Source organism: Pteropus alecto, unplaced genomic scaffold, assembly GCF_000325575.1.
Source record: "Pteropus alecto unplaced genomic scaffold, ASM32557v1 scaffold189, whole genome shotgun sequence".
NCBI classification, from domain to species: Eukaryota; Metazoa; Chordata; class Mammalia; order Chiroptera; family Pteropodidae; genus Pteropus; species Pteropus alecto.
In genome coordinates this window covers 2,721,437-2,742,708 of record NW_006442117.1, presented here as the reverse complement: position 1 = coordinate 2,742,708, position 21,272 = coordinate 2,721,437, and the positions used below count along the sequence as shown (strand labels likewise).

Genomic DNA, 21,272 nt, shown 5'->3' with positions numbered 1-21,272 from the left:
GTGAAGGAAACAGACATACAACCCCAGGAAGCTCAGAGAATCCCCAAAACCAGGAATCCAAAGAGGCCCACACCAAGACACATCAAATTAAAATGCCAAAGGTTAAATACAGAGAGAATCTTAAAAGCAGCAAGAGAAAAGCAGATAGTTACCTACAAGGGAGCACCCATAAGACTGGCAGCTGATTTCTCAAAAGAAACTATGCAGGACAGAGAGTTTGGCACAAAATATTCAATGTGATGAAGACCCAGGATCTACAACCAAGAATACTTTATCCAGCAAAGCTATCATTTTAGAGTTGAAGGACCGATAAAGAGCTTCCCAGACAAAAATAAGCTAAAGGAATTTATCATCACCAAGCTGGTATTTACAGGAAATGTTGGAGGGACTTCTTTAAGAAGAAAAAACACGTATCAAAAACAGGAATAAAGAATGGTAACAACTACATTCCCATCAACAAGTACCTCAAATGGAAAAGAATTAAGTGGCCGAAAGGATAAGAAAACAAGATCCCTACACATGCTGCCTACAAGAGACTCACTTCAGACGAAAAGACACACAGACGAAAAGGAAGGGGATGGGAGATGCTGCTGCCCTGATGGACCCAGACGGTCCTGCAACTCACTTCAGACGAAAAGACACACAGACGAAAAGGGGATGGGAGATGCTGCTTCCCTGATGGACCCAGACGGTCCTGCGCTGAACGAAATGGGTCGGATAGAGAAAGACAAATATCGCGTGATTTCAAGTACACGCGGAATCTAAAGAACAAAATCAACTACAACAACAAAAGCAGAAATAAACTCACAGATAGAGAATATTTAGAGGGATGCTAGATGGGAGGGAGGTTGCGGGGGTGGCAAAAAAGGCTAAGAGATTAAGAGGTACAAATGGATAGTAGCAGAACAGACATGGAGATGTAGAATGTAGCATTGGGAAGGTGGTTAACAATGTAATAAATATGTAAGTGGGAAGAGGGGTGCTAGATTTAGTGGGCTGATCACTGCAAGTTATGTGGATCTCTGATCGCTATGCTATACAACTGAAATTGGTATATTACTGTATGCCAACTATAAGTGGATAAAAACCTCACTGAATTGTACAATGTAAATACAAGCGACTAATTGTCTATTATATTTCAATAAAGACAAAAAAGATGAAAAAAGAAAATAAATAAAGACAGTAGCAAGAAGCAACAGTATTACCAAAAATAAAACATTTCTAGAGCTATGGCATTTTAAATAAAACGTTATAGTTCAACAAAGGTGCTTTTTCTGAAGCGAGCTGCAGAGAGCACTTTCAGGTCATTCCCTTAATGTCCCCCGGGACGGCACGCAGGGCTCTTGCATTTACAAGTATCATCAACGTTAAACACTTCACGTGCGCGAGGCTGAAATAAGTTCCAAGGTGTTCGTTGGACGTTGGAAAAATAATCTCAGCCAATGTAAACATTAGTTTTTATGCCTCGGCCTATCTCGATGTGTACCAACAAATGAGTTTTGCATCTATAAGACTGTTTCTAGAGTCTCACATTTATAAAATAGGTCTTGATTTATGGAATAGTAAAATTTGAAATTCTACTGAAATGAAATTTCACAGTGAAATAAAATTCTAAAATTTATGAAAAGTCCTGGTTTTCCTTAAAGAAGTAACATGGGGGAGGGTGTGGAAACAGAAATAGGAGAATTTATTTTTCAAATATTATGTGATTTAAATGACAAAAGTGTGAGAGCACAAGTTTAAAAACTAGTACATTTACGATAAATGAGAAAATAACAATGCAAAACAAATACCGTGGTTTTCATTTTTGTCCTAAATTTACACTTTTTAAAACAGTGGTTAATGAATAATTCAAGAGACCTTTATCATTGTTTCCTTTGGCTGCAGGCAGATGAAAGGATTTAGGTGAGGTGTTTGGGTCGTTAGAAGACGGATGCTGTGCCCTTTGTAGATCAAAGAATAACATCAAAGATTACTGTCCTCTGGAACATCCTGGAAGGCTTCTCAAAAAAACAAAAGAGCCCAGCAAAGAAGGAAAAGCCGCTTAGCTGCATGAGTGCTCATTTACGAGAAAGCTCTAAAGATAAACTAAATTTTCATAGACTTCACGGACATTCTAGATATTGCATCTAAACACGGGAATTCTGAATGCTGTCTGTAAGAAAAAACGTTGGGGGAGGGAAGGGGTCGGTGGGAGGAGAGTCCAACAATTTCTCTCTTGTGAGGATTTGGCTTGTTTAAGCTCCTTCCTCCTCCTGCCCACCGATTTCCGGTGCTGCTGGCAACATCACCATCCCGACCACGGGCCCGTGCAGAAGTGCGACACCAAGATTCAACCTGCCCTATGACCCCAATAGTTTTGTCGGATAAGACCCAGGATGCCCAGTTAAGTCTGATTTCAGATAAGCAGTAAATCATTTTTTTTACATCAGTATGTCCCATGCATGTCCCATAACTTACACTAAAAAGTGACTTTATCTGAACGAAACCCAAATTTCTCACTGTGTATTTTGCGTACCTGGCGATACCATTCAAAGGTAAAGGGTCTCCAAGAGATTCCAAAATTCTCACGGTAAGCGTTTTTCTTGTCAGGGCTTTAGATGCGGGATGCTGGGAAAGGCTGGGTCTCTGGGGGGTTTCTGACAGGTGGTGTTGATCTCGATACCGTTCGGTACCGGCATGCTCAGAGCCTTTCTCTCGGCAAGCTTGCGCAACTGACCGTTCAGCCGGGAGAAACCCGCGCTCTCATTCAATGTGTATGGCTGCCATGGCGGCAGAACGGGCCCTGCGAACTCGTTTCCCAGCAGAAAAACAGCTCCGCAGCCGAGCACAGGTTTGTCGCCAGCTTCGGAGTGACATGATCTGCATTTTGCCCCAATTCAGGGGAGGCTTCCAAAAATAAAATCCCTCTTTTCACCTTTCACGGAGATGTGGGCTGCCTGTAGACTGTCAGTACATTTAGTGGTTTTTTAAAAATCATTCTAACACTTCATACTTCAAGAATTATAAATATAAAGAACAGTACTTTCTGCTGATCCATTAATGCTCATTCAAGAACCTCAGCACGCTGTACAACAACCCATGACGCACACAGGTAGGGACATCGAGGGGACTCCAATGAAGTTCTTAAACGGGAACAGGCGTATTAACATGTTAGTAAGAGATGTGCCTTCGCTTAAAAGAAATGCACGTGGTGTACATCTGTTTTGTCTGACTTCGAGATTCTAAGATGGTGGCATAAGCCTCACCAGCTGAAGCTGGGTCCTAATTCGTAGCAGCGTGAGCGTTAGCACCCATGAGGGCCCACTGGTTGTCCACCACATCAGACCCGATGCTCCCTTTTATACTGCCCCCAACACCCTGAAACGGAACGCGCGGGTGACAGTCCCTATCCAGAAAGGACTTCAAAGTCAACACAACATCCATTTCAATGAAACAAAAGTAATTTATAATACGTATTTCAACATGGAAATGCCCAGGCATGACCATACTGGGAGACAGAAGAAGTAAGGAAATGCTCACCCCGAGGGGAGGACTCCGGAACAGAGCCGACGCCCCAGCACCCCAGGGCCAACCCAAGACCTGCCAGCGCTGAAACGCGTCTTGATTTCTCCACGAGAGTAACTACGGCTGCGCAGATCTCATCCACAGAGGTTAAGGGCCACGTCATCCCGGGTGGTTGGGGGAAGCTCTTCGAAGCGAAGTGTGCGGGGGGCTCCACGGGGAAAGGCCGCCCACGAAGCTTTTGTGAGGTCGCGGGCCAGTCCAGGTCGGTAAGGAGCAACAGGCCAGGCAAAGAAATTTCCATTTCCATACCCTCTTCCTCCACGAACTCTGGCCGGATTCTGAGCTGGCGCCGCTCCACGTGTGCCCTCGCAGCTGGCCTCCAGAGACAAGCTGATTCCTCCTCTACCCTGACTTTCTAAAACTAAAGAATGGTGGCCTAGGAAACACGTTTTGCTATGATCTAATTCTGACCTTCATTTTAGAGGTTAGTAAGTTTTGTGTTGTTCGGGGTCAAAGAGAATGTTACAAGCAGACTTAGAGGCCTCTTGCTTCCCAGGCCAGGCTGTGTTCACTGAACCACAATGAAAGGAAAATAAGCTTCATGTAAGAAATCCTTCTGAGAAACTAAAACCTAAAGAAAACAAAACTGTTTAGAAGACAGACTAATTCCCCACCATCCCTTTCAGAGTTCCATGCGGTTTCTTGAAAATCGAGCCGTTGAAAATATTAGTAGATGTGCGACACGATAGCTCTGTCATGACAAGTCTGTAAGAGTGTCTAGCATTCTGCTACTTGGATGCTCTGTATTTTGTGTAATCAACTGCTCCTTAGTGGATATCTGGGCTATTTCTCTTTTCTTTTACTCAATAGATTGTAAACTGTTAATAAGTGAAAAATGTTTACATTCGTCCAATAAAAGGAAACGAAAACACAAAAGAAGAAAAGCAACTGCATTTGTACAGTTAAGAGACAGCTTTGAAAACATAAAAAAACCCTCTACAAACAGAATTATCTTTTTAAAAGACGCCGAATTCTGCAGTATAACTGCCTCAGGAGCCAAACATTTCTTACCTCCATCCCCCTTTATTCGACTATTACATATCATGAGTAACCGTGCCAATTCAGAATGAAAGATTACCTGCATTTAAAGTACACAGTCCCCTCGTGGCTGCCATCATGCTTTCCTCTCTCGGGGTTGTCCCATTCTACGCCTAACCAGAGTCCTAGCAGAGCAAGAAAAACCGAATGAGCAGTGAGTGAGGACAGAGGCGATGCTGACTCTTCTCCGAGCAAATACAGTTTGCAGGTATCATACAGACGCCGCTGCGGGAGAGAAACGTCTTTGGGAAAGAACAAGTTAACCTTAAACTTGGGACTCGACTGGCTGCGACATTCGCTTTACAGCGCTGGTCTGGAACTGAACGACAAATACGGCCGAGGAATGCCTGCATCCGGACGAAGAGGGAAACTCAGAGTTGAACTAAGCATGTAGAGCGCGTTCTTCCTCCCACGGCACCTGCTGGGTTTTGGTAGGAGAGGCTGGAAAGCTAAATGGCTAACGAAGCTTCGGGCAGATCTGCGCGCAGGGCAAAAGGTCAGGAGTACAGGTGTGAACGGAAGGCGCGTCTCCCACGCTCCGCCTCTGAGAGGGGACCCCGCTCTGTCCACACAGCGTTACCCCTTCTCTAATAAACCTCCCTCCGACTCTAAGCGTGGCCGAGTGTCTGAATTTTTCCTCGCACTCAGCCGAGAACCCTCTGTCTCGGGGCGGGCCTGGGGCTCCCCGCCACCCCTCGGGGGATGTGCCCTGCCCTGTGTCACCTGGACATCAAGACGCATGAAAATCAAAAGTCAATGATTCTGACTTCACTGGAATCACAAGTATTAAAAACCAGGGGTCCAACCGACATGGGAAAGGGGCAGGAGACCGAATATTAAACCGAGCTGTACTCAGAGGCTGCAGGTGCTGCCAGGCCAGGGGACACCACGGAACAAAGGAAGACTCCCGCTGGGATGGGACACTAACCAGTTACCCACACCGGGCAGCAGAACCTTCGGGTCCTGCCCTACACAACGCAGACCCAACCCTGCGTGACCTACCCCGTGCCCGACTCCGGACCACGGGGACCTGCAGAACAAAGGCTGAGACCCCGACATGCCCTCAATGCGCGTACCCACGACAGGAAAAAAAACAGGAAACAAAGTCTTTAAACTGTAATTCACGGAAACTAAGAATGACATAAACCGAAATCCCCGCCGCTCGCGGTCTGTCTCGTCACCTGTCTCTGCGAGGAGACTGCGCTCCGTCTGTGGAGCGTTACTCCTCCTCCTCAGAACAAAGGCTGAGACCCCGACATGCCCTCAATGCGCGTACCCACGACAGGAAAAAAAACAGGAAACAAAGTCTTTAAACTGTAATTCACGGAAACTAAGAATGACATAAACCGAAATCCCCGCCGCTCGCGGTCTGTCTCGTCACCTGTCTCTGCGAGGAGACTGCGCTCCGTCTGTGGAGCGTTACTCCCTCCTCCTCTGATAAACTCTGCTTGTGTCCCTAACTCTGGCTCGCGCCTCAATTCTTTCCTGCGCGCAGTCAAGGACCCGCTCCTCTCGTCCTGCGTCCCCACCCAGCAGTCACACTAATGCAGGGCGGAGGCAAGGGAATTACAACGTGAATCGAGCCACGGCCAGAGGCTGCGGGGTGCTGGTCTGCCCTGCGGCCAGGCCAGGAGCACCCTGCAGAACTCGGGGAGGTTTCCGCTGGGATTGCCACAGCCCATCCCCCACACCTCTGCCGGGGAAACAGAAACAACAGTCATTCCCTGTGGCTAAGCCCACGGGGGACCCAAGGATTAAAGGCTGGGAACCCCAGGCAGGCCCCTCACTCCCCATATTCTTACCTTTCCAGCCACATACTCTCCCCCTTCCTCACTGTGTCCACATCAAAGGAAATGGGTTGACAAAGTCTTTTAAACTGTAACTCACAGGAACTAAAGAATGACACAGGAACTGAATTCCCCGAACACCCAGGGTCCCTCTCGCTCTCTCCGGGTATCTTTACTCTGTCTCACTGTCCTCATTTCTCGGTCCCTCTCACTGTCCCCCTCACTCCCCCTCTGAGAGGGGACCACACTGGGGTGTCACCCCTTTTCCAATCAACTCTGCGTTCCACTCGGCTTTGGTGTGCGTGTTGAATTCTTGGTGTTCATCCAAATGAGGTGAAAACTTATGTCCACGCGAAGCCTGCACCCGGGTGTTCACAGCAGCGTTAGCCATGACGGCCCAAACTGGGAAGTTTGGACAAACCGTGGTCCATGCAATGGAATATTCTTTAACGCTGAAAAGAAATGAGCCATCAAGCCATGAAAAGACACGGAAGAAACTTAAATGCCAATTACTAAGTGAAGAAGCCGATCTGAAAAGGCTACACACTGCATGATTCCCACTCTGACGTTCTCGAAAAGGCAAAACTATGGAGTCAGTAGAAGGATGAGCGGCCACCAGGGCTAAGGGGGAGTGAGACGGACAGAGCACAGGGATTTTTAGGAGAAACTGTGACATTATAATGGCGGACACACGTCATTGTACTTGTGTCCAGACCGATGGAATGTGCAACACCAACAGTGAACTCTAATGTAAACACGTGTCACCGCAGGTTGTGACAAAGGTACCATCTGCCAGGGGACACTGACAGTGGGAGACTGCGCATGTGGGGGGCGGGGGGTACACAGGAACTTTCTATACTTTGAGCTGTGAACCTAAAACTGTTCTAAAATATATATATTTTAAATTACTCCATGTGACCAATATATTTACCCCTGTAAACAGACCAACTCAAGAAGCCACATCATGAGATACTGTTTCATGAGCACTAAATATCAACTAGAGGATTCGATAAATGGAATATTTAATGGCATGTGGCAGAAATATCTAGCTCTGTCTAGGCCCCTGGTCAGTGACAGGAGTCACTTCGAACCCGCCGGCTAGAGCTCCAGGACCCAACTCCACACACCAGGGCTGGGCCAGGGGCCCAGTTCCTTTGCCTTCCCCGGATCCCCCCCGGGAAGTCTGAGGTGGGCACTGCCATCATCTGCCTTGTGATTTCTGTGCCCCTTGCTTCTTGGGCTGACCATCTCCTGAGATAACTCATAGTTTTCTTTCTAAAGAAATATAACTAAATTCAATCACCCAAGCATGAGAAAGTGGGAGACTCCTCCGTCTCCATGAAGCGATACTGCTCATCTGACTCACTCTACGTCGATCTGTACGAAATTACTCCTCGGGAGGGCAGCTGCTTAGAGGGCCTGCAAATACTGAAGCCACCTCACGGCTGAAACAAAGTCAGAGTTTACATCCACTGGTGGCTGGAATCATGTCCCTACAAGCTCGGTCTAAACCCTCGGGCTCTCTGAAAGGCCGAAGCGGGTAGTTTTCTGCACGGCCCTGGGCTGGGCTGACCTGGGAGAGGTAGACGGCCTCCTGCCTCTGTAATCTGTAACCTGAGACTGTCCTTAAAAGACTGCAATAACTTACGATTAAAAAAATGAATTCAGGAAAAGAAAACCGGGTACCGGAAGATCGAAAGCCATTAACCGAAACTGAATTAATTTAAAAAGGAGGTGGGAGAATAAGCAGCATCGAAAAAGAGGGTAACAGAAAAGAGCAACGAAGGGTACGACGGCTCCGTGCCTCCTCGGAGCAAGAAAAGGAGATGCGTTCTCTTGACCGCCAGAGACATCTCAGTGCATCGGAAGGAAACCTTGTCACCCTGTCCCTGAGCTACAGGAGTTTGTCGCAGAGTGCTTGAATAAGCACGAAGGGCACAGACTAAGATAATGAAGGACACGTGACATTCCGTACCATCTTTATAACATGCTCGCTCACGGGCGTTTCCTAACTCGAGCCTCGGGGCAGAAAGCCTGGTTTCGCGACGGCGGTTACACAACGGGCTGCGACGGTTTTATTTCACCTGCTGGTGATCTCGTTTTCCACAGGCGCATCCTGAGGAATGACAACTTGGCCGTTCCCCGAGCGGGACATCGGAACACCCAAGGGGCGTGCTGAAATGAAGCGCCCTGGACCCAAACCGGCCTACTGGGTAACACTCCCGGTGTGGAACCTGGGAATTCATCCTCTCAGCAAGAGCCCCCGACACAGGTGTCACCGCGCTGGGCTTCTAATGCGCCGAGGACAGCGATTCCAACTGAGTCGCTTCAGCTGGAGAATGGGTGTTCCGCACCGCTAGCCTGAGCTACGAGGCCGTGTGGTTAAGGATAACAGTTTAATCTGAACAGTAAAGACCACACTTTCTGGCCCTGAGGGCCGTAAATTATAGATTTTTCACTGATTATATTGATCTTCTAGCAGATGACAATGAAGTATCACACTTAAACGAAAATCAATATATTATGATGATTTTCCTATAGGAGGAAATTAAATGTCCTGAAGAAGGAGTACTTTTTTTTCTAATTCACAACAGTAACAGCAAAACAATAATAATCCCTAAAATTTTAGATCCCTGTCAGACAGGGATCTAAAGTGTTTTCTACGCACAAATTCTCCGAATCCTCATGACAACCCTGTGCACGGAGGGCCCCACTTCGGCACAGCTGTGGCCTACGCAACACCACTAACTTGCAGAACGAACCCCACAGCTGTTCAAAGCCTCGAACACACACACGCCTAAGTACCAAATGTTTTGCATCTATCAAGTATGAAAGAAACGACCAGCAGCCTAAAACACGTTAAGTTAGAAATTACCAAATGCCTGTTTCTCCTGTAGTAAAATCCGCTACCGATTTTAAGGAGGGCTACATCCGAGTAATAAATAAGCTATAAAAAGCATCCCGAAATTAAATGCACTGCCTACTCAATAAAACTACTTACGATTTTTCATCTGAATACCGTCACGTGTGTCAAAGACGATGACTTTGGTTTTGACACAATGTTTAAATGTTCTCCTAGACTTCCATCGACTGTTTCCTCCACCGACTCCCAGAACATGAAAACACATCACGTCATCACCACACGTACACACACACATGCCTTTCTATTGGCTCTGGTAGGACAAAAACATAATTCATCTGAAAGCTGCACCAAACTGCTCAAAAACAAGCACTGTCATAGATGCTTCACGAGGAGACTGACTGCCAGATAATCTGCGTTGACTCTGACACTCGGTGTAGCATCATTTCAATAAAGGCTATAAAAAAAAGAACATTAAACACTTCGGAATAACAGCAGCAACAAAACAACACTAACGAAGCACCAATCGATAAATGTTATTTGAAAAAATACCTTGGCCGGTGTCCCTCCCCCTGTCCCTCTCTCGGTCACTGTCTCTCCCTGTCCTCTCGCTCTCAGCCTCTGAGAGACCACACTGTCTGTGGAGTGTTATCTCTTTTCTAATAATAAAAAAGAAAATACCTCGGTCTATGACTCAGATCATAAATAACGTCAAAAGCCAAAGAGGGCAGATGAAAGTCTTAAGATGTTAAATAAACAATTTTCCTCTCTGGTGGAAAAAAAGATTAGATACGGATTTTCTTTCTATGGGATACCGAGAAACTCATATTTAACATTAGTGAAGAAAAAAGCTAGTGAGGAATGTCGATGGCATAAAAGCAGATGAAAAGACCTGTCATTTTTAAGGACCGCATAATTAGTCATTTCAAAGAATAGACCCACTGCACCTTGGGACTAATCTTCAAGGACTTCGAAACCAAGAGATGAATCAGGACAAAGGTTTTCAATAATCTGACTTACTGGTTTAAAAAAACTATCAATATGACAATATGAATCAAAATTTCAGTGTAAAACGTACATACTATTTTGTAAGAAAAGGCGTTTTTTAGAGATGCATGGTGAAGTATTTGGGAATGCCACAATGGATATCATTTAAAATGCTCCAGCAAAAAAATAAAAAGAAAGCAAATGTGGCAAAACACAAACTGTTAAATTGAAATTCCAAGTATATACAGATGTTCCGTGTATTACTCTACTTTTTTGAGACTTTTTATAAGTAGGAAAAAAAAATACACATTTTCCTTAAATCTATTCTACTTCTAAGAATTAATCCTACAAACTAGTGGACAAATTAGCTTTGTCCACTAAAAAAGGCCTAAAAACAATGACCAACCCAGTAGCAATGAGCGCCCCTAGAGCTCAGAGCGTAGCCTCCAAATGCTGTTTGCCACTAAAAAACAAACACACAAAAACATAGGATCTTGGAGAAAAAGCTGGTTGTGTGATATGGGGCAAAAACGTCCAGGATGAACCCTGCACATCTGTAGCTTCCTTATATCACGAAGGAAGCTATCGAAAGCCATCTGGCCACACCAAGTGCACTCAGGAGCCAGAGATGGGACAGTTTGCACATCAATAACAGTAACAGCAATGTACCGAAACTTGTCAAACACGTTTAAACCCATGACTTAATGAAGATTTTTAAAAGTTCATTGGTCTTCTAATGAATCAACTCATTATTATCAAGACTGATAAATAAAAGGAAAGATTTATGCTGCTTTTCAATCACCCAGTTATTTTGGAAAGCAATTAGCACAGGGAAGATCTCCATGATTAGCTGCCCAGCTACTTGGCTTATTCATCTAGAGAATGATGACAACGGAAAATGACTGGAATTTCGCCACTTTACAACTCCAAATGAGACAGTGGGTGTAAGCGATATTCATCAACAGCTGCTAACTCCCAAAAAGAGATAAACCAGATCTTATCTATGTACTTCCTGACCGAAACACACATCCCCTATAAAGTATCTGTAAGAAAAAAAATCAAACCTGATCTGATCAAGCTTATATAACTACCAGTTTACAGGAAATGTAGAGGACAGAAAACCATGTTAATGACGTCACACGGACAATCAGAAATACCCAGAAGACGGGTAACGCGGTTTTTCAACAACTATATTGCAAAGAAGAATAAAAGGAACATAGAGGATCAAGTAGGAATCTCATATCCAACCAACTAGAGCGCCGGGAAGAAAAAGCAGGTAAAATGGAAAGGTAAAAATTATTAAAGGTATCTTAGAAGAAAATGTCTCATAACTGAAGGAGCTACATATAACCTCAGACCGAACAGGTTTAAACCAAGACGACACCACACTCAGTGGAAGAAAAAACGACATGGCTGCTTTTCATCAGAAGCATTTCTGTACTATATTTATACCATGTTCCTGCATTATTTTAATATTAAAAAAAAAACAAAAACAAAAAACAGCAGCAAGGCTTCAAGAACGCCCCAGAAGAGGAACACTGTCACTAAATAAAACTTTATGAAAATCTTATTGTATGTATAATTTTTAAAGCAAAGTCATCTAAGATTTAAACAAAAATCTCCTCTCAACACGGAAAATTACAGTAGTTTTCTAAAAAACCAAGAAGAAAATAAATTTGATAGAATTCTCGTGGTGGGCCTCAGAGGTGGGCCTCAGAGACATGCTCGGTAAAAGCAGGCCCTTTGCAGATCCAAGTCCGAACTGGAATCTGGAGTACTGGAAATTGGTATTCAGGTTTTGGTTACATGTGAGAAATGGAGAAAAATAAATAGACCAAAAGCAGACTTCTCATTCTTCTCATTAAAGTTCATTGTGAGCCCTTGTTCCTTGACAAATGTGGACTGCCAGTAATTACATTTCAATAGGTAGCAACGCATTTCAATCATTATTTGGGATCAATAAACTGTACGACACAAAAAAATCCTCCCTAAGAACCTAGAAGAAATATGTTGCAACTATTACATTTAAAATTAACATTAATATGAATATGGGATAAATGATCAGTATGGGATAAATGAAACCCAAAATACTGCAGGACCATTTAATTTAGTCACTGCATACTGGCAGGCAATAATATCAGATTCTAGTTACCACAAGACGTAGTACAAAATAATTACTAAGAGCAAAGAGGCTTGAAGACAACCATCTGGGAGGAAATAAAAGCACTGTATACTTACTGATATGAGGCAACTCCAAGTATATGGATAGAATATCCAAGCTATGACTATATAATTTTTAAGCATATAAATGTATATTTATCAAAAGGGCTACTTATAACATTTCATTAATTGCCTTACATAATCATATTGTAAATCACACGATATAAACTAGTATACTAATTTAGAAGTAGTGCTTCCTCGCCTCAGTTCATGAAACAATTTTAATCAGACTCTTCAAATGCATTTCTGACACCCATGTCTATGCAGGATATACGTATTAGTTTAAGGACCCTCACGTAATTATGCAGGATATATGTATTAGTTTCCAATTGCTGCTGTAAAACGAGACAATTTTATTATCTTCCAGTTCTGGAGGTCAGAAGTCTGAGGAAGGTCTCACTGGACCAGAACCAAGGTGGTGGTGACCCCGCCTTCTCAGCCTCAGTGGCCGGCCCGCACTCCACCCTTGCTCCCTTCAGCAATGTTATTCCACCTCTGATTCTCCTTCTCAGGATCCTTCGGATTCCCCCAGGCCCACCCGGGTCACGTGCCTGTCTCAATCGGTTGATTGGCAAACTTAATTGCACCTGTAACCCTGACTGCGTGTAACTACCGTGATGCCCCCAGGCCCGGGGACATCTCCGAGGGGAGGAGCGTTTATTCTGTCCACCGCAGCCCCCAACGCATCAACTTTCCTTCCATCCAAAGTTTTAAGATATAACATTTATGTAAACCTATATATAATCCTATCTCAGGAAATTAAATTTCCAACCATGAGTAGCCATTTACAAAACATTAGGACTGTTGTATTTCTCTTTAAAGTAATTTTTTAAATGTTTATTTACAACAACAATAACGACAGCTAACAGTATGCACCAGCGACTGGCCGAAGCGCTTTAAACACCACCGCGTCTAGTGCCGCCACAGCCCCACAGCAGCGTGCAGCGAGGTAAGCCCGGGAGTGCTCACGAGACCGCATTCCATGTGTCTGCATCTTTGTACCATTTCCATCAGGTGACCTCTAAAAGGAACCCAAAACTAGTGCCAACTGAGGTAAAGTAATGGAGAGAATGTCCCCATACAATAAGAAAACCGATGAGGAGTAAACACGCAGCAGCTCCCTCTTTACAGAACTGTAAAATTCAGGGAAAAAATTTCCTCATGATACACATATGAAGAATGTGTCAAATTCACAGGCAATTTAATAGATGAAAATATTATGCACCGCCTCCTCACCTACCATTACATCACTCCCACCTTATCACTGTATTTGCCACGCACCACCCGATCCGCCTTCAGGACCAGGGACTGCCCCCCCGACAGCTGCCGGGTGTCCCCTCAACTGCGAGCCAGAGCAGTGCCGTAGAACTGTCTCCACTGGAAAAAGCACCTGGCCGGAGGGCACACCCCCTTCCACTCAACCAGAATCCAACGTCATCACCAGAGGTGTAAACGCCCAGCCCCTCACCTCACCTGGGAAAGGCTAAAGGCCATCCTAAGTTCAGGATGCCCCCCAGGGCCAGCCGAAACCTCTAATTAGGCCACATCACAGCCTAACTTCCTCCTTCACAGAATCCTCCCCTTCCTACTGATCCCGAGCAAACTCCCTAATAAGCTTTCTGAACGCTAAACTTCCTGAATTTGAATCTCCATCTCGGGCTGCTGCCCAGATCTGGGAGATGGGACATTTCCAAGTACTGGACATCGATCCAACACTTTCAGACAGCAATTTGATGAGACAAATCAAGAACCTTAAAATATTCACATTCTTAAAGAAGCGATAGGGTAGAAAGGGCGTAGACTCTGAAGCACACAGATTCGAACGCCAGCTCTGCTTTATGAAAGCTTTGAGACCTCAGTCTTGGTCTCCTCATCTATAAAAAAAAAAAACAAAAACAAAAAACGAGACTAATAGTGTCGGTATTTTAGAATTAGTACAATGTTTGAAGTAGAGAACTATGCGAAAGCCCCTGACACACAGTAATTGCTTAATTAGCAGTTAAGGTTATTAATCGGCTGACTTTAAGACTACATGTTACCTTCTTCCCCGTTTACCAACAAACCCAGCCAAACAAGAAAAAATGCCCTCTCCATATTAAGTATCCATTTACAGACTTCCACGGCAAGCTTAGGTCCACCAAGGCAGAGTCCACCTTTCCCAGCTCAGTGACTCTCAAACCGCAGTGGGCATCGGAACCCCCTGGAGGGCTTCTTAAGACACAGATTGGTGGGCCCCACCTCCCGGGTTTCTGGGGTAAGGCCCAATAATTCGCATTTCTAACATGCAACCAAGTGACTTCACTTTGAGACCCTCTGGTCTAAGTTTATCACTGAACCCTGTACCGATTCAGGCCAGTTCCTAAAACACAGGAGATACTCAGATATTTATTGATTGACTAAGACATATAAATAAGTCTACTACATTGTTATTTATAAAAGTATAAAACTAGAAATGTGTAAAAGTGGGATATAATTAAATTATACTATAAGTAACTGTTAAGAAATACAAGTAAAACCATCAAAAAAATGAAAAGCAGCCTACCCAATGGGAGAAAATATTTGCAAATCACATATCTGACAAGGGGTTAATATCCTAAATATAAACAACTGATACAACTCAATAGCAAAATAAAAACAATCTGGTCAAAAAACAGGCAGAGGATCCGAACCTTTTTTCCAAAGAAGACGTACAGATGGCCAACGGGTATGTGAAAAGATGCTCAACATCACTCATCAACAGAGAAATGCAAATCAAAACCGCAATGAGATATCCCCTCCCGCGTCAGAATGGCTAGTATCACAAAGATGAGAAACAGCGAGTGCTGGTGAGGATGTGGAGAAGAGCCACCCTCACGCTCTGCTGGAGCAGCCACTGGGGACAACAGGGTGGAGGTTCCTCAGTTAAAAAACAGAACTACCATAGGATCCAGAATTCCACTTCTGGGTGTATCTAAATGAAACGAAAACACTACCTTGAAAAGATATATGCACACCACGTTCACTTCAGCATTATTTACAATAGCCAAGACGTGGCATTACCTAGGTGTCCATCACAAAGAACATGTGGTAGATAAACACGATGGAATATCACTCAGCCATAATAAGGAAGAATATCTTGTCATGGCGACGTGAAACCTTGAAGGGGTTATGCCAAGTGACATAAGACAGAGAAAGACAAATACCATATAATCTCACGTAGGCAGCATCTTAAAAGAAGAAAAGAAAAAAAAGAACGCGTAGAGAGAGAACAGACTGATGGTTGCCAGGGGCCGGGGGTGGGGGACAGACAACACGGATGAAGGGAATCAAAAGGCACGAACTTCCAGATATAAATTAAGTAAATCCTGGGGACGTGATGTACAGTGTGGTGACTATACTCAATGATACTGTATTGTATATTTGAAAGTAGCTAACGAAGTGGATCTTAGAAGTTCTCAACGAAGAAAAAAATTTTTGCGATATATGGTGATGGATATTAACTAGACTTACTGTGGTGGTCATTGCACAGTATACACAAGTAGCAAATCATTATATTGTACACCTGAAATTAATATGTTGTATATCTCAATTTTAAAAAATACAAGAATGTTGTAGAAACACAGATAAATATATACCAAATAATAAGTGAAAAAAGTAACACAAAATTGTATTTATATCAATTTAAATTACATTAAATATATATTCATATGGATAAATAACAAAAGATATTTCAAAAAATTACTTAGTTTTTGAGTTTAGGATTATGAGAAACCAAGTTTTTTTGTTTAAAGTTTACTCAGAAGATATTTTAAGGTTGAATTAATAAAAATAGCAACACTAAATAATTAAGCTGTATAATTAAAATTTAAAACCATAGCTACCACAGAATATTGTCACCAAATAAAATAGTACGTAGGAGGCATCTATCAATTGGTTGTCAGTTTCCTCAAAATTGGTGTTCTAAAGCACTATTGAAAAGCAGGCACAGATAACTACAAAATACAGACATACATACAAAATCATACATTACCTGCCACGGGAGGGACGATGCCATAAAAACACACTGTTGCAAGTTCTCCATTAACTTCAACTCTTCGACCGATGACATCTGATGTCAAAGTGTCAGTCATTGTAAATACTGCCAGAATCCGAAATATATGAGGAGATCTAGGACGAAAATCACATTGATAAGAACTTAATAAAATTCTTCAAAAAAAATAAATGTTTTTAACCTGAAATGGCATCAATGGGGTCAATGCTTCTGAGCAATTTAGTCTTCACATTTTGGTGAAGAGAACTCATAATTTGATTATCTTTACAGTCTGACTATATTTTGATAATCTAACGTATTTTTCGAATCTCGTTTAACTCCGGTTAGCTCACATCACATGACTTGTCTATCCCATTATTTACCGAAGGGGGTGGGAAGGAGGGAGGATGCGGGGGATAAAGTGATAGAGAAACGGGAAAGGAAACAGGTGATATGGACTTTGTTCTCTCCTCGGGAAAGGAGAAAAACACAAACACACAGATATAGGAAGTGACACATACGATGGACAATAAATGAAAAATGACACTTGAATAAAGACACAGAATCCTAAAAAAAAAGAGAAGGTCTTAAAAGGAGCCTGCGAGAAAAGCGTCATCCGTCTAGGAATGATAACTAGACCCAACTCCCACTTCGCAGGAAAGCAGGAGACTGAGGAGCTTGCTGAATGACACCCCAGGCCGTGGTCGGCCCAAATCCAGACAGTGAGAACCTTTACAGGACAAACAAGTTGGTTTCGTCAACACGTGAAACGTAAGGAGAAAAAGAGACAGACGGAGGGAGGACAAAGATGCAGAGAAACTTGAAACGTCCAACAGCTGCAGTGCGTTGCAGTGTTTGGCGTTCGTCTGCACCCTGATTTTTAAAAACTGTAAATAATTTTAAAAATAAGAGAAATTATGAGAAAATTGAAAATTTGAACACGACTAGATATTTGACGATGTTAAATAACTGTTTCCAATAAGGCTGATGAGTCAATTTATTTTGGAAAAAAAAAAAAAAGAATAATTGTTAAATTTTTAGCTACGATAATGGTATAATGGCTATGATTTTTTAAAAGCCTTTATTTTTTAAATACATATTAAAATATTCGCAGACCTTTTAGAACTGTATTTTCGATCTACCATGCCAGCGGCAGTGTAAATAATACACTGAAAGCAAGTAAGAAACAGAGTGGCCAGTCAGGGAAATACTGCTGAGTTCGGAGTCGGGGCGCTGGCCTTCGCCACCCACGACACGCATTAAGCACTGACTCTATTCCAGCTCCCCAGCTGGCCCTCCCGTCGCACGAAACCTCGGCCCAGTGGCAGGTAGACCCGAGGGAAGAATATGGATTTCAGCGAAAGTTAAGAGCTGGAATCAACAGGGTTTGGTAATTAAATGAACAGAAATGATAAAGACTAGGAAGGCTCGATATTTTGTCTTGGGTAGATTTGGTGGTGCCAGACACTGAAATGAGCAGTATGAGGGGAGGCTTAAGTTTGGGACGGAAGACAGCGAGTTGGAGGTGCCTAATGTCATGATGGACGTGGGACATGGGTCTCTAGTTCAAAAGACAGGTTTCCACTAGAAATGTGTATCTGGGAGTCATCAGCACGATTTATAACTGATACCGTGAAAGCGGATGACATTGAAAGTTGCACGAGATGGAAAGAAGGGGCTCAGTGACAGGACCCCGGGGAAACATAACATTTAAAGGGGAGAGAGAAGAAACGCTGCAGCGCAAGGCTTTTGAAATGACCACAAATTGCAGGACTGAGCGACAAAGTCCTTTTCTACTTTCGTGATGTTACCCTGTAATGTGTGTGCACAATAAGAAAAGCACGCACTGCTCATCACATTCCCGACAACGCAGACGTCCAGACGCAGAGAGCCGAGGTCTCTACTATTACTACATCTCTACTTTTATGTTATCTGTCTAAAAGAAAGAGTAGACATTTCCTCTATCACAGGGGTTGTCTGTTCTCATACCAGAGAATAATCTGAGCGTTTGCATCTCCTAGCAGGTTTCAGTACTGTGTTCTCTCGACCACATGCTCTAGCTTCTCATAAAAACACTTTTCCCAACTCTTGTGAGAAGACCCCTATTTCGAGATGGGGCTGAACTTTGCAGTATAAATATGGGAGGACAGGGCAGCCAAGAAGGGACCAAGTCCTGGATCTAAATCTACCTCGTAGGTTTGAAAAGCAAAAGAGAAATCGTCAGAAGACTTCGGAGGACCTGGGAACACCAAGAGGCGGGCGGGGCAGGCCTGGGAAAGCCGAGTGTCATGAGCTCGGGGACAGTCAGCAGCTAAGGGGTCTGCCCGGTCAGCAGGCAGGGCCCCCTCACAAGCCTGTGTCCAGATGCGAAGTTCTAGTCCCTGAAGAAGAAAACCAGTAAGGTCCCTGCAGAGCTCCGTTCCCACAAGAAGTGAAAACGTCGGGCCGAATGGTGGTTCCACGAACTAGAGCGACAGGGATCATCCAAGCGCAGACAGTCACCCCCAGGCCCCGCGCCGGTGTGAAGTGCTGGCCGGGGCTCAGGCCACGGCGAGGACGCCTGGGTGGGAACAGAGCCCTGGTCACCCGAGGAGCAGGAAACCAGGCGGCACAACAGCAGTGTGAGGGGAGATCCCAGGCAGCCGTCTGCGGCTCCCTTAACTTGGGTACGGAACTCAGGATCGTCAGGTACAAGGTGACTAAGATCAGATTTAACTGGCTCCGCGGCAAGTCAGTGCTGTTGACGATCCTGCCTAGTCTCCTAACCCTTCCAGTACCGCTTTCTCATACTACGATCCTCCGCCACGATCCAGAAACTGGACCCAAAGCTGGTACCCTCTCCCTCTGGCCGGTCAGACCCACTCCAGGCCAGTTCCTGGCCCACTGGGGCCACCACTGCCTGTTGCTAAGCTCCCCCCACCCAGACCCTGCCCCCATTTTAGTGCCTAGTCCGGCCGTCCTGAAGTCAGCTGCTCACCTGGTTACAGTTTCTCTGGTTGCCTGCTCTGGGCCCTCCTGATTACCTGAACCTGAATGTGAGTGGCACGTCACTCTTCCTGGCTTAGGTTTATTCAGGTGCCAACCAAGCCCTGGTTAAGATGGATGCCTTTTATTTAAGTGCACTTGCTCATGAGCTACTGAAGGCAGCCCATTTCGTTTTCGGGTGGCCCTGCTTGTTGGAGAACAGGAGGTGGGACACACCTGTCATTCCCAGCCCTGGGTCTTAGTCGTCCCCCTGCACAGCCACAGAGAAGCAAACGAGCCCCTTCCCAGCTGGCGGTTAAGCATCCGAGGCCACCACTGCACCCTTACTTCCCCTCCGTCCTCCTCTGTCCCACCCCTCAGAACTCCACCAGGGAAAGCGTGATTCCAAGTTCTCCCCATAATTCATTTACCGATTCTCTTCTTAAAATATCTAAAAACGAAAACCATACTCCAGATGTGACTTGACCTGTATGTGGGTTCAATGGTCTGAACATTTACCTAATAATGTAGCCTAATATTACATTCACTTTTCCTCCTTTTCATGGGAAAAACTGTTCTTTACTATTAAGACTGAAATTAACTCAACTCCATAGCCATTTTTGAGTTACTGTCACTTTCTGATCATAAAATTAAAATGTTTAAATTTCAGAATAACTACTAAAAAACAGTTTTTGGTAGTTTGAAATGCCCTTTCAATTGTCATGAGTATGTAAACAGAATTTTATTACAATAGATGTACAACTTCTGTTAATGTTTTAATTCTACAACCACTTTTCTATTCAGCCAGAGAATCACCATTAAATCACTTTAATGCTGACAGCAAGATACCACGATTTACTTCATCATTTCTCTACTGTTATGTGTCTTCACTGTTTACTATACCAAAGAAAACAGGTAAAAACATCTTTCATTTTTAAATTAATTACTGCCCTTTGAAGTATTTCCTTGGAAAAAAATTCGAGACAATTACTCGAAATAAATATGTTTAAGATTCTAGAAAACCATGGCCAAATTGTCGATCAAAAAAATAAATAAATAAAATAACTCCTGACATTGACAGCAAGAGAAAATCTACTTATCCACCTGTTTCTACAGCCTTACGAACGCCCAGCAAAAGCTCTCAAATCAGGTCTTCTCTATCCTGCCCTGTACAACTAATTCCTGAGACAGGAGTTAAAACATTATATGATGTATAAATGTAGGATTTTGCGTTTATATATATATATTAAACATCCAATAATCCAACACATTAACTATCTCTCCTGGCTTTGTCCTGTGCCATTTTTTGTAAAAACAAGACAAAAATGACAACAACAACAACAAACAACAAACAATCTAGGACACCTACCGAAGACAGAAACCCATACGAACAATGGGGGAAATTTTTCTGCTACAAGCACGCCTATTATTCAGCTCTCCTTCAAGAATATCGTGAACTTTGTGAAATGCTTCACTGAAATCAAAATACACCATCAATGAGGGCATATGCTGTCAATCAGGCAGAGGAGGAATGGGGTAAGAGAAAAGTCTTTCGCTTTATGACTTATACACATCGGAGTTGCATGATTATTTTTGGAACTTTTTATTTTTTCGAGCAATAATGAGGAGGAGGAGAATGATGATGAAAAGAGAAAGGCTGTAATGCACCGTTCCCTGCAAATTTCCCTGACTCATCGAGGAATCACAGTCCAAACAAAACATGACGTGGATTTAACAAGAATGACTAAACTCTCTCCAGCTCCTGAGACTATTTTCTAAAGGTTCGAAAACATCTTTCGGAAAAATTATATAACTCCCCTGTTCATTGCTCTTCAAAGAC

The 21,272-nt window shown here is 43.7% G+C and overlaps 1 protein-coding gene across 2 annotated transcripts in view; it reads right to left on the bottom strand.

Annotated features, from left to right (window-relative positions):
- The window catches only part of TBCE (tubulin folding cofactor E), a 58,638-nt gene that overhangs the window by 26,687 nt on the left and 10,679 nt on the right, over positions 1-21,272 (bottom strand). For both annotated transcript variants that reach the window (XR_003042810.1, XM_006920731.3), the window contains exons 2-3: positions 16,469-16,605; positions 4,646-4,730 (exon numbers count right to left, since the gene is read on the bottom strand). Coding sequence is in view for 1 of the 2 variants with exons in the window: in XM_006920731.3 (XP_006920793.1) it covers positions 4,646-4,730; positions 16,469-16,568 (185 nt within the window). In the remaining variant the exon portion in view is untranslated. The remainder of the gene's footprint in view (positions 1-4,645; positions 4,731-16,468; positions 16,606-21,272) is intronic.